Consider the following 12,972-nt stretch of genomic DNA (forward strand, 5'->3'; position numbering starts at 1 on the left):
AAGCATAAGCAAACCTCCCTGATCAGTTCATCCATAGGGCATTGCCTTTGGATTGTGGATGTGGATACCTGGTGGCGAAGCTTGGCATTTTGCATTGAGGTGAGACGCAAACAGATCTATTTCCGGAGACCCCCACATTTGGAAGAACGGAAGGAGAACTTGAGGATGAAGTTCCCACTCATGGATCTGTTGCTTTTGCCAGCTGATCAGCTCTGCTATTTGAATGCTTTCTCCTGATAGGTGTTCTGCCATAAGATATATCTTTTGAGGAATGGCCCACTTTCAAATAGTCTGTGCAAGATGGAGTGTGTCCCTCCCGGTTTTTATACATAGTACATTGCTGTCATGTAGTCTGTACGAATCAAGACAGCTTTGCCCTTGAGGTGGGTCTGAAAAGCTTTCAGCGCCAGGAAAATTTCAAGCAATTCTAGGAGATTGATATGCAACTGCTTCTGCACCCGACTCCAGAGTCCTTGGACGGTTAGAGTCTGGAGATGTGCTCCCCAACCTGTTAGCGATGCGTCTGCCGTTAAGATCGTCTGTGGAAGTGGGTCGATGAATGGCCGCTCTTTGGACAAGTTCTGTGGATTCCACCACTGCGGAGAGCAATGGTTGCGGCCATTCACCAACACCAGATCTTTCAGTTGACCCTGTGACTGATTCCACTGATGAGCTAAACATTCCTGAAGTCTTGTATGTGGGACTATTGTAATGCAGGACGCCATAATTCCTAGCAATTGCATGAGCAGTCTTGCAGGAAGCGATTGTTTGGTTTGGAACTGGGAGACTACGGTTTGAATATTGTCTATTCTGGTCGCTGTTGAAAATGTTAGAGCTTTTTGAGTATCTACAGTGGCCCCCAAGTATATCTGAGACATGGAGGGCTGCCAATGTGATTTCGTCAGATTGACTGTGAAGCCCAGACTGTGTAACAGTTGTAGCGTAGTCTGTGTGTGCTGGAAACATTTTTAGTGGGAGCTGGCTTTGATGAGCCAGTTGTCCAGATACGGGAAGACATGTATTTTTTGTCTCCTGAGATGAGCTGCGACTACTGCCAGACATTTGGTAAACACTCTGGGAGCAGTGGTGACTCCGAAGGGAAGCACTTTGAACTGGTAGCGATGACCCGCTACCACAAACCTTAGGTATTTGTGATGAGCGGGATGGACTGGGATGTGGATGTACGAGTCCTTTAAGTCCAGAGTGGACATAAAGTCGCCTGTTGCCGCAGTGGAAACACTTGTTGTAACGTGACCATATGGAAGTGGTCGGAATGAATGTAGAGGTTTAAGTCTCTGAGGTCCAAAATGGGCCTGAGTGACCCGTTCTTCTTGGGAATCAAGAAGTAAAGGGAATAGACGCCTGTCCCTTGATATTTTAATGGTACTGGCTCTATTGCACCTTACTCCAGAAGAGATTGAACATCTTGTTTTAAAAGGTGAAGGTGTTCTAGAGACAGTTTGGGTGCTCTTGGTGGAAAGTTTGGAGGGTTGTTGGTAAGCTCCAGGAAATAACCAGATAGGATAATTTGTAATACCCATTTGACTGATGCGATGGTATTCCAGACTGGGAGAAATTCAGTAAGACGTCCCACGACCGGAGTGGAATGGTCTGGGGGTAGCGCAAAAAAGTCACTGTTTGGTATTTGCAGGGGAAGTACGTGTTGAGTTGCCTTTACCTCTTCCCTTTCTGTTTCCTCTAAATCCACCTCTGAAATACCCTATTGAGGAGGGCGATTGACTATTGCCCTTGTAAGAGGAGGGAATTTCTGTTGATATACTCTTGGAGCCTGCCCTATAATAGGAGCGACGAAAGGAATCCCTACCTGAAGGTGATTGCAAAGATGCCATGGACTTAGCGACATCAGTTTCTTTTTTTCATTTTTTCCAGCGAGGTGTCAATTGCTGTACCAAAGAGGTGTTCCTTATCGAATGGTTGGTTAAGAATGGAGGCTTGCACCTCAGATTTGAAAACTGAAACTCTCAACCAAGCCTGTCTGCATAGTATTACACTGGTGTTTACTGCTCGGGCCGCTGTGTCTGCTGCGTCTAAAGCGCATTTAATAGAGGTATTAGTAATGAGCTTGCCCTCCTGAATAAGATCATTAGACTTAGATTTGTGCTCATCAGGTAAAAATTGCAAGAGCTTCTCTAACTCGTCATAGTTGGCTCTATCGTAACGAGCTAATAAGGCTTGAGTATTCGCAATGCGCCAGTGATTGGCTGTCTGCGACGCCACTCTTTTGCCTGAAGCATCAATTAACTTGGACTCTATCAGGAGGAGGGGCTTCACCTGTGGTCTTTGAGTTTGCTCTTGTGCGTGCATTGGAAACTAAGAGAGTCTAAAGGCACCTGACCTTTGATGTAGACAGGGTCAGTAGGTGCATGTTTGACCGGAGACTTCTTGTGGAGTAAATGGAAACGGGAAGGAAGTCTCTGTACTCTACTCACGATACGTTGACCTGGTGTGATTTGGTCTTCGACATCGGCGTCTGCTTCAGACACGGTGTTCTTCCTCCACTTCTGCTTCAGCTTCCGGCGCATTGGATTCTTCTTGATCGGAATTCTCTCTGAAAAGATCCACGTCGCAGTCCTTCTTGTCGTGTTCCGGAGTCTGACAGAGGTTGCACACTTCCTGCAAGTCGGTGCGCGGAAACTAAGCTCGACACCCAGGACATAATTTAAACAGAGTCCGTTCCATCGACTGCTATGGAGCCCGAATCGGGTAGGCCCGATGGCCCTCCACGAGTCTTCCAATCGAAGGTCTTTGACTCGAAACGATACGGGGAGAATGGGAAACGTGTTCGAGATCTATCTATCTATCTATCTATCTATCTATCTATCTATCTTTCTGCCTGTCTGTCTGTCTATCTATATATGTCTAACACACTTGTTCTATGAACAAGAGCCTCAGATAGCTAGCAGGGCGGGTCAGTGTTACGGGCACATGGCTTCCCGTAGATACACCATAACAAACACTCCTTTTCTTCTGAGAAGTAGTACACCGACACCTGCTGTGATTGTTCAAGCGCTTTATATAACTCCGAGATATGCATACAGGTAGGTCACTGCCCCAACGCATTTCTGCCCAACCGAGCCTTGGTGACAGATAAATCTCTCTGCTGTTAAAATGACCACGTGGTTTGATGAGGTTATTCACATTATTATTCAGAGTACGCAATAAAGTGAAACTATTTAATTACAGAAAGCAGAGTGATTTTATTTTTAAAGTCCAATGTCCAAACGCTGATGTCCTTCCTTTTATAATAATACATTTTGTATTAATGTAAAAGGATTCACGTTATCCACACACCCAGCCAGCAAGTGGAAATCATCCTTCTTGCCTCCCCTGTCAGTTTTCACAATGATTTTCAGTAGGTTTATCCTGTCATTACTCTGCGAAAACAGGCAGGTCAGGCTCCTTTACTTTAATCCAACACAATTGCTCTGTGAACAAGAGCCTCAGATCGCTAGAAGGGCATGTCAGTGTTATGAGTGCTTACTACTTCTCAGGAGAAAAGGAATGTTTGTAGGGAAATATATATATATATATATGTATGTATGTCTGAGGGTACTTGGTAATTTTAATTCTTTAAACATAAATTTATATACATGTATTTATTTATATGCTCCAGGGTTCCCGCACATGGACGGGACTATTCAGTGCTTATGACTTGATGAGTAGCCACTGGGAAATAACTATTGGCTTTGCAGTGTGTTTTAGCCATGTTGCGCACCATGGCGCAGAGTGGCGTGGACTGTATTGGGGTGGACCAGGGTGTGGCGATGAGTGACGTGGAGATGAGTTACGTGGATCAGATTGGAGATGAGTGGTGTGGATCAGAGTAGAGTAGAGCAGAGTGGAGTGGATCAGAGCGGGCTGGATCAAAGTGTGCTGGATCAGAGTGTGCTGGAAAAGAGTGTGCTGGATCAGAGTATATTAGAGTGGAGTGTATTAGAGTTCAGTGGAATGAACTGGATTAGAATGGCTAAGGGGGAATTGGATCAGGGTAGAGAGGATTAGAGGGAACTGGGTTAGAGCGGAGTGGATACGCCTTCCGATGGGGCATGTCTGTGGCTTGGTGTGCACCTAAATTGATTGTTCCTCTGTCTGCACCCTTGTCTGAAGTCCTTCTGTTTGCTCTCTCCCTGGCCTGGCAAGTCTTTGCTTTGGTCAGTTAAGAGGCCGAGGCACAGCTACCTACTACGGCTCCTAACTCTGAAAACCGTCTTCCGTGAGGCAGTAACATCTGCCAGGAGGGTTTGCGAATTTCTCCATTCTTACCAGACAAGCTGGTTCTTCGAATGAGGGTACCTTTCTTGCCAAAGGTGGTCACTCCTTTTCACATTGGGCAAAACATCACCCCCTCATCCTTCTAAAGAAGAGGACAGGATCCACAGCCTGGATCCAAAAAGAGCGGAAGCGTTCCATATTGATAGCACCAAAGAATTACAGGTGGGGATTCAACTCTTTGTTGGATTTGCAGGAGTAAAGAAAGGGTAAGCAATTCAGAAGGGAACCATCTCTAGATGGATCATCCTCTGCATTAAGATCTGCTATGCAATGGCCAAGAAACAGCCTCCTGAGGGCTTACTAGCTCACTCTACCAGAGCTACAGCTGCAACCACTGTGTTTGCTAGAGGAGTCCCACTCCTGGGCAAGTTAGGCAGCTACGTGGGCATTGTAGTACACGTCTGCTAAACACTATTGCCTCGACAGTCAGGTCTGTTGAGATGGGTGTTTTGACCGTTCAGTCCTCCAGGACTTTTAAGCTTATAAGTGTACGCAGACCCACTTGCGGGGAGAGATTGCTTTGGTATTCACAAGGTAAAGAATCGGTGGCTAGAAGTCTCAGATGAACAAGTTACTTACCTTCAGTAACGCTTTATCTGGTAGAGACAATCTAGCAGCAGATTCTTACTAACCAGCCCACCCTGGCCGTACTGTGAATTGTCTTTTCATATTCAGAGATCGTTTTGGACCGCACATGCACACTAGTCATTCCTCCTCAGCTTGGCTCCTTGCTTCTGGTGCAGAAAAAAAAGTCAAGAACTCAGGTCAGCGCGCTGGGGTGGCACTTGGATAAACACCGCGCACTTCACTTCGGTCATGGGCGACGCCAACAAAGCCACGCAGAGACGAACAATGCAATCTACAGGCGTGCAAGGGGGACTGCAACAAACATTTCCAGGATCAAGTCCGACATCTGGGAAAATTCTAAAGCAGAGAAACTGCGACTAGATAGAATCTTTATTAGATGAAGCGTCACCGAAGAGAAGTGACTTGTTCATCTGCACCAATCTGTTCAGAAATATCCTCCAGTGATTAAGTCCTCTAGATGCAGTACAACCACCAAGCGATGTCTGCAAACAGTCCCAAAAGACCAAGTAATTGGTCAACAATGGGCAATAGAAATATTCAGTACTATAATTTCTATAGTGAAACTAAAACAGAGGGATTGAGATTGAATTTTAACAACAAAGTGATTTTTTAACCCCTTGTATGCCCATGACTAGCTGGACTCGTCATGGAGCACAGTCGCGCTGTGCCCATGACGAGTCCAGCTCGTCATGAGGCATACCCTAGGGAATCCCTCTGGTCGCGCCAACGTCATTACAGTGAAAGTTCAGTGAAAGGCTCATTTCAGTTTCACTTTCTACGTGCTCAGGTGGCTATCTCAGCCCCCTCTGCACGTAGAAAGACGGGAGAGGTATCGTTGGAAAGGGGAGAGTACCCCTCCCCAGTTGATCCCTGCTTGGGGATCGCCACAGGAGGGCGATCCCCAAGCAGGGATCCACCCACTAGACACCAGGGAGGGGGGAGCGGCCCCTTGGGCAAGGGCCTTTGCTCCCCCCAAAGAATTTTGGCCAAATTTAGTCTTTTTGCTCCCCCTGGGGGGCATTAGCCCCCAATCTAAAAAAAATACAAAATAGGGGTGGGGGCTGCCCAAAACGGGCAGGCCCATGCCCCCACCCCCAATTACTACAGTCTTTCTGCCTCCCCCGGGGGGCAGATGGGGCATTGGCCCCTAATCTGCCCCTGGGGGGGGGGGGGGCAGAAAGCCGACTAAAAACCAGGGATTAGTTTTTAGTTTTTTTAAGGGTGGGGGCTGCCAATGCCCCCACCCACCCGCCACCATTACAGCCTTTCTGCCCCCCCCCCCCCCCCCCCCCGGAGCAAAAAGCCCTCTAGACACCAGAGAAATATATATTAAAAAAAAAAAATAGGGGTGGGGGCTGCCCAAAACGGGCAGGCCCATGCCCCCAATTACTACAGTCTTTCTGCCCCCCCCCCCCGTGGGGGCGGGGGGGGGGCAGATGGGGCATTGGCCCCTAATCTGCCCCTTCGGGGGCCAGAAAGCCCACTAAAAACCAGGGATTCGTTTTTAGGTTTTTTTTAGGGTGGGGGCTTCCCTGCAACGGGCACGCCAATGCCCCCACCCACCCGCCACCATTACAGCCTTTCTTCCCACCCTGGGGGGGCAGATGGGGCATTGGCCCCCAACCTGCCCCCCCCGGGGGGGCAGAAAGCCCTCTAGACACCAGGGAAAAAAAATAAAAAAAAATAGAGGTGGGGGCTGCCCAAAACTGGCAGGCCCATGCTCCCACCCCACCCCCCAATTACTACAGATTAGGGGCATTGGCCCCTAATCTGCCCCTTCGGGGGGGAGGGGGGGGGGCAGGGATTCGTTTTTAGTTTTTTTTAGGGTGGGGGCTGCCCGCAACGGGCACGCCAATGCCCCCACCCTCCCCCCCACAAAAATGACAGTCTTTCTGCCCCCCAGGAGGCAGATGGGAGCTGTAGCCCCCAATCTGGCCCCCCTGGGGGGCGCAGAATGCCCACTAGAAACCATAGATTTTTTTGTTTTATTAGTGTAGGGGCTCCCCAAAATGGGCATGACAATACCCCACCCCACCCCCAGAGAAATTCCAATCTTTCTGCCCCCCCCCCCCCGGGAGGGCAGATGGTGGCAGTGGCACCTGATCTGCCCCCTGGGGGGGCAGAAAGCCCACTAGGCGCCAGCGAGTACGCCGGCTTCTTTTATGCGTGGGGGCTGCCCAAAATGGTCATACCAATGCCCCACCCCCACAAAAAATAGCCACAGTCTTTCTGCCCCTTTAGGGGCATATTGGGATGAAACCCCCTTCCCCGATTCCCCCCCAGGACGGCAGAAAGCCCAATGGGCTCCGAATTTTTTTTAGCACTGTGCATACCTGTGGATTTTGGGCCCTAGCGCAGTTGGCACGTAGGCAAACCTAGCAAACCTGTACATTGTTGAAAACTAGACACCAAGGGGAATCCAGGATGGGGTGACTTCACTGGCTCTCACCAGGTTCTGTCACCCAGAATCCATTGCAAACCTAAAAATGTGTCCAAAATAACACATTTTCCTCACATTTCTGTGGTGGAAAGTTCTGGAATCTGCGTGGGTCCACAAAATTCCACCCACCCTGCGTCCCCCAAAGTCTTCAGAGAAAAATGGTACCTCACTTGCGTAGGTAGGCCTAGTGCCCGCGTTTTGGGCCCTTGCCTGCCGCAGGTACTTGGGCCTCCCACACAAGTGAGGCACCGTTTTTATCGGGAGACCCGGGGGGCACGCTGGGTGGTAGGAAATTTGTGTCAGCCCAGTGATGCCACAACTTTCCCACACAAAAATGTGTGAAAGAGGTGATTTTTTCAGCTAAATTTGAGGTTTGCAGGGCATTCTGGGTAAGGAAACGTTGGGGGATCCACGCAAGCCATACCTCCCTGGAATCCCCCGGGTGTCTAGTTTTCAGAAATGTATGGGTTTGGTAGGTTTCCCTAGATGGCCGCCGAGCACCGGGCCAAAAACCCAAGTGACCCCCCCTTGCAAAACCAGGTGGTTTTGAGATAGGCAATTTTGATGTCGCCTCACTGCGTTTTGGGCCCTTGCCTGTCGCGGGTACTTGGGCCTCCCACACAAGTGAGGCACCATTTTTACCGGGAGACCCGGGGGGACGCTGGGTGGTCGGAAATTTGAGTGAGCCCGGTGATGCCACAACTTTCTCACACAAAAAAGTGTGAAAAATGTGATTTTTTCAGCTAAAATTGAGGTTTGCAGGAGATTCTGGGTAAGGAAACGTTGGGGGATCCACGCAAGCCATGCCTCCCTGGAAGCACACGGGTGTCTAGTTTTCAAAAATGTATAGGTTTGCTAGGTTTCCCAAGGTGCCCGCAGAGCTAGGGTTCAAAAACTACAGCTAGACATTTTGCCAAAAAAGGGTAATTTTTCACTGCGAAATTGAGGTGCGACAACGTTGCGTTTTGCGCCGTTTCCTGTCGCGGGCACTAGGCCGACCCACACAAGTGAGGTACTGTTTTTCTCGTAAGACTTTGGGGAACGCAGGGTGGGTGGAAATTTGTGGATCCACGCAGATTACGGAACTTTCCACCACAAAAATGTGGGGAAAATGTGTTTTTTTTGGACAATTTTTTAGGTTTGCAAGGGATTCTGGGTAACAGACCCTGGTGGGAGGCAGTCAAGTCACCCCATCCTGGATTCCCCTGGGTGTCTAGTTTTAAAAAATGTATAGGTTTTCTAGGTTTCCCAAGGTGCCCGCAGAGCTAGGGTTCAAAAACTAGAGCTAGGCACTTTGCCAAAAAAGGGTAAATTTTCACAGCGATATTGAGTTGTGACCACGTTGCGTTTTGCGCCGTTTCCTGTCGCGGGCACTATGCCTACCCACACAAGTGAGGTACCATTTTTATCGGGAGACTTAGGGTAATTCAGTTGGGTAAAGGAACTGTTATTATCTATTGACTCTCGATGCATTTATGCCTTCCAAATGAAAGATATTGTGTAAAAAAGAAGTCATTCTAAAAAATGACTGATAATTCTCATGCTAGTATGAGTATTCCCAATTTTAGAAATGTGCAAATATCTACTGTTTCTAAACTCTATATTTTGTTCCCATTTCAGAAATACATAGGTGTCTTTCATACCGATTTTTCCATGTACACATTTTTACAGAATAATTACTATATACCCGGTATATAATAAAAAACCATTGCAAGTTGCTGCTCAGTTTTTGGCTCTGGGTTCGTTGGGTTCTTGGTGAACCTACAAGTCCTATATATCCCCACAACCAGTAATGTCCAGCGGATGTAATAGTATATTGCTTTCAAAGAGCTGTCATAATTAGAAGTTACAGGTGAAAACGTTGACACAAAAGGCTGTTTTTTTCAACTAATTTTCAATTTATCCTATATTTAACTGTTAGTTTCTATAAAAAAAAAACTTTATGGATCTACACAAATGACCCCTTGCTGAATTCAGAATTTTGTTTTCTTCTCGAAAATGTATAGCTTTCCAGGATCCATTATTGCTTTTGTACCCATTTCTGCCATTAACTCGAAGGAGGTCAAAAGCACAAAAAATTGCAAAAATAGGCTATGTCCCAGAAAAATGCCAAAACTGTGTAAAAAATGTTGGGTTTCTGACAAAAGTCTGGTATCCCCGAAAAGCTGGGAAAATGGTGATTTCAACCCCACAAACCCGTTTTTGATAACATTTGCAGGGAAAAACCCAGATGCTTTCATTTGCAGCCCGTTTTTACCATTTTTCCAAAAAACAAAACAAAATTTTGTTGTATTTTGGCTCATTTCTGTGACCCCTCTAGGAGAATCCACAAACCCTGAGTACCTTTAGAATCCCCATGATGTTGGAAGAAAAGGACGCAAATTTGGCGTTGATACCTTATGCGGTCAAAAAGTTACCGGGGCCTCAGCGCGCACTACCCCAAATAGCCAAAAAAGGGCGTGGCACAGGAGGGGAAAAGGCCTGGCAGCGAAGGGGTTAAATGCTTTTTAAAAAGTGCATGAGTGTAGCTTTGCTAAACAATTATCTTACCACTGTCTGATGAATTCTCTTTTTTCGATCGCATCTTTCTCTTCCGCCCTCGCTTTCCTTTCTTTGGCATTGGCTCTGGTTCTTCACCCCCATTTTCTCCATCTGTCCCATCCGGGCCAGTGCAGTGATCAGAATGCCGGGCCATGGTGTTCTGATCATATAGGAAAACAAAATAAAACAAACTAAGTGCTCTACTTCCACTGAAATTATTGTATAAAACACTAGGTTGGAAAAACCACGCTAAAGAACAAGTGATATGTGTCTCTTAATAGCAATGTGAATGAAGAATACTCAAATTAGCACTGTAGCACAATGATAAAGTGAAGCACAAACGAGGCAGGCAAACAAACTAACATCCACGTGCATAGATATGAGAGCTGGTCCACGGTCAAATCTTGCACAAGGGTTGCCAAGTGGGCATCTCCACAGACACACAATAAGACAAAAGGAAAATGGCTAACACACAGACACATTTGACCACAATGTACAAAATAACTTAACACGGTTTGGAAACTATCTCTCAACTACTGCTCAACATGTCGCCTAGGCACAAGGAACATTTTCTTACCTGTAAGGAATATGCTACTTACCAGTATGCATCTGTTCTTGGCATGTAGAGCTGCAGATCTATACACTGTGCATAGCTCGCCACCTGGTGTTGGGCCCGGATGTTTGCAGTTTGTTTTTCCTCTTGGAAAGTCTTTGGAAGTCACGAGTTCGGTGACTCCTCCCTTGGTTCATATTGCGCATGGGCTTCGGCTCCATCCTCAGATTGTTTTTCGCAAGCAGGGAAAGATGGAGCGTAGTGGAAACAGTAAAGAAACCCATGTGTGTTGTACCTAAATAAGATAAGACTGGAACGGATACAGGTAGCCGGGGAGGCGGGTGGGTGTGTATAGATCTGCAGCTCTACATGCCAAGAACAGATGCATACTGGTAAGTAGCATATTCCGTTCGAGGCATATGAGCTGCAGATTATACACTGTGCATAGATTATATAGCAGTACCCAACCCTAGCGGCGACCACCGGCATCCGTTGCAGTTGTTTGGAACAGTGTTTTTAGTACAGCCTGGCCCACACTAGCTTGTTGCTTGATTTGCACATCCACACAGTAATGTTTTGTGAAAGTGTGTGGTGTTGACCATGTGGCTGCTTTGCATATGTCATCTAGTGGTATATTTCCTAGAAAAGCCATAGAAGCCCCGATCTTTCTTGTAGAGTGGGCTTTAGGGGGAACCGATAGCGTTCGCTTTGCTTTGTGGTAGCAAATCTGTATGCATTTTACAATCCACCTAGCTATCCCTGATTTAGAAATAGGGTTGCCTTTATGTGGTGGAGAGAAGGAGACAAATAGCTGTTTGGTTTTCCTGAAAGGTTGTGTACGTTGGATGTAGTAAAGTAGAGCTCTTTTAACATCCAGTGTGTGTAACGCTCTCTCCGCAACGGTTTGAGGTTGTGAGAAAAAGACTGGTAATTCTACCGACTGGTTTAAATGGAATGGAGAAATGACTTTGGGTAGAAATTTTGGGTTGGTGCGGAGTACAACATTGTTTTTGATGCATTTGGAGAAAAGGTTCCTGTATAGTGAGTGCTTGTATTTCACTAACCCTTCTAAGGGAACTGATGGCCACTAGAAATGCTGTTTTCCATGTGAGAAATTGTGTGAGAACGATATTCAAATTCCAGACAGGTGAGAGTGGTACTCTGGGTGGAATTACTCTTTTGAGGCCTTCCATGAAGGCTTTGATGGCAGGCACTCTGAAAAGCGATAGGTGTTGCCTGTTCTGCAAGTAAGCAGCAATGGCAGCAAGGTGTAACCTAATGGAAGTATATGCTAGGTTACACCTTTGTAGGTGGAGTAAATAACATATCATGTGCTGTATGGACACATTTAAAGGATTGATTGTGTTGTTGTGGCAGTAAACAACAAATCTTTTCCACTTTGCCGCATAGCATGCCCTAGTAGTAGGGCGTCTAGCTTCCCTGATAATATTCATGCAATCAGGGGGAAGGTTAAGGTATCCGAATTCTAGGACCTCAGGAGCCAGATCGCAAGATTGAGCTGAGCTGGGTCCGGGTGCCTGATCTCTCCATGGTTCTGGGTTAGGAGGCATGGTAAGAGGTGTAGCTTTTGGTGTGGTACTACTGAGAGTTCCAGCAGTGTGGTGTACCACGGTTGTCTGGCCCATGTTGGAGCTACTAGGATCAGTGTTAGGGAATGCTGTTGTAGCTTTCGCACCACTAATGGAATTAGTGGGAGAGGTGGAAAAGCGTATGCAAATTTGTTTGACCAGTTCATCCATATCGCATAGCCTTTGGACAATGGGTGTGGATATCTGGCGGCGAAGCTTGGGCATTTTTTGTTTTCGTGGGTGGCGAATAGGTCTATGTGTGGATGCCCCCACTTCTGAAAGAACGGGTGAAGAACTTGTGGGTGAAGTTCCCACTCGTGGATCTGCTGCGTCTGTCTGCTGAGCAGATCTGCCACGGTGTTTTGGAATCCTGGGACGTGTTGGGCCAGGAGAAAGATTTTTTGTGGAATTGCCCATCTCCACATGCTCTGTGCTAGATGAGATAGCTGTGGAGAGTGTGTGCCCCCCTGCTTTTGAATGTAGTACATGGCAGTCATGTCTGTGCGAATGAGGACTGCCTTGCCTGAAATCTGCGTCTGGAAGGATTTTAGGGCGAGGAAGATTGCTAGTTACTCCAGATGGTTGATGTGGAGTAACTTTTGTTGTGGCGTCCATGTGCCCTGTGCTGTGAGATGTAACAGATGAGCTCCCCAGCCGGAGAGCGATGCGTCTGTTGTGAGGATTATCTGTGGGACCGGGTCCAGGAACGGTCGAACTCTGGAAAGGTTTGTGGTGTTCCACCACTGCAGAGAGCGATGGGTGCGACCGTCTACCAACACCAGATCTGCCAGTTGTCCCTGGGCCTGGTTCCACTGGCGCGCTAAGCACTCTTGGAGTGGACGCATCTGGAGTCTTGCATGGGGCACTATGAAGATGCAAGAGGCCATCATCCCTATCAGTTGCATAAACACTCTTGCTGGGAGAGAGTGTTGAGATATGAATTTTTGACGCAGAGCCTGTATCTTTGC

The 12,972-nt window shown here is 47.3% G+C and overlaps 1 protein-coding gene across 2 annotated transcripts in view; it reads right to left on the reverse strand.

Annotated features, from left to right (window-relative positions):
* CTCF (CCCTC-binding factor) overlaps positions 1–12,972 on the reverse strand; it is a 656,010-nt gene that overhangs the window by 102,117 nt on the left and 540,921 nt on the right. For both annotated transcript variants that reach the window (XM_085636797.1, XM_085636796.1), the window contains exon 9: positions 9,872–10,022. In XM_085636797.1, coding sequence (XP_085492923.1) covers positions 9,872–10,022 — 151 coding nt within the window. The remainder of the gene's footprint in view (positions 1–9,871; positions 10,023–12,972) is intronic.

This window comes from Triturus cristatus, chromosome 12 (genome assembly GCF_964204655.1).
Source record: "Triturus cristatus chromosome 12, aTriCri1.1, whole genome shotgun sequence".
Lineage (NCBI taxonomy): Eukaryota > Metazoa > Chordata > Amphibia > Caudata > Salamandridae > Triturus > Triturus cristatus.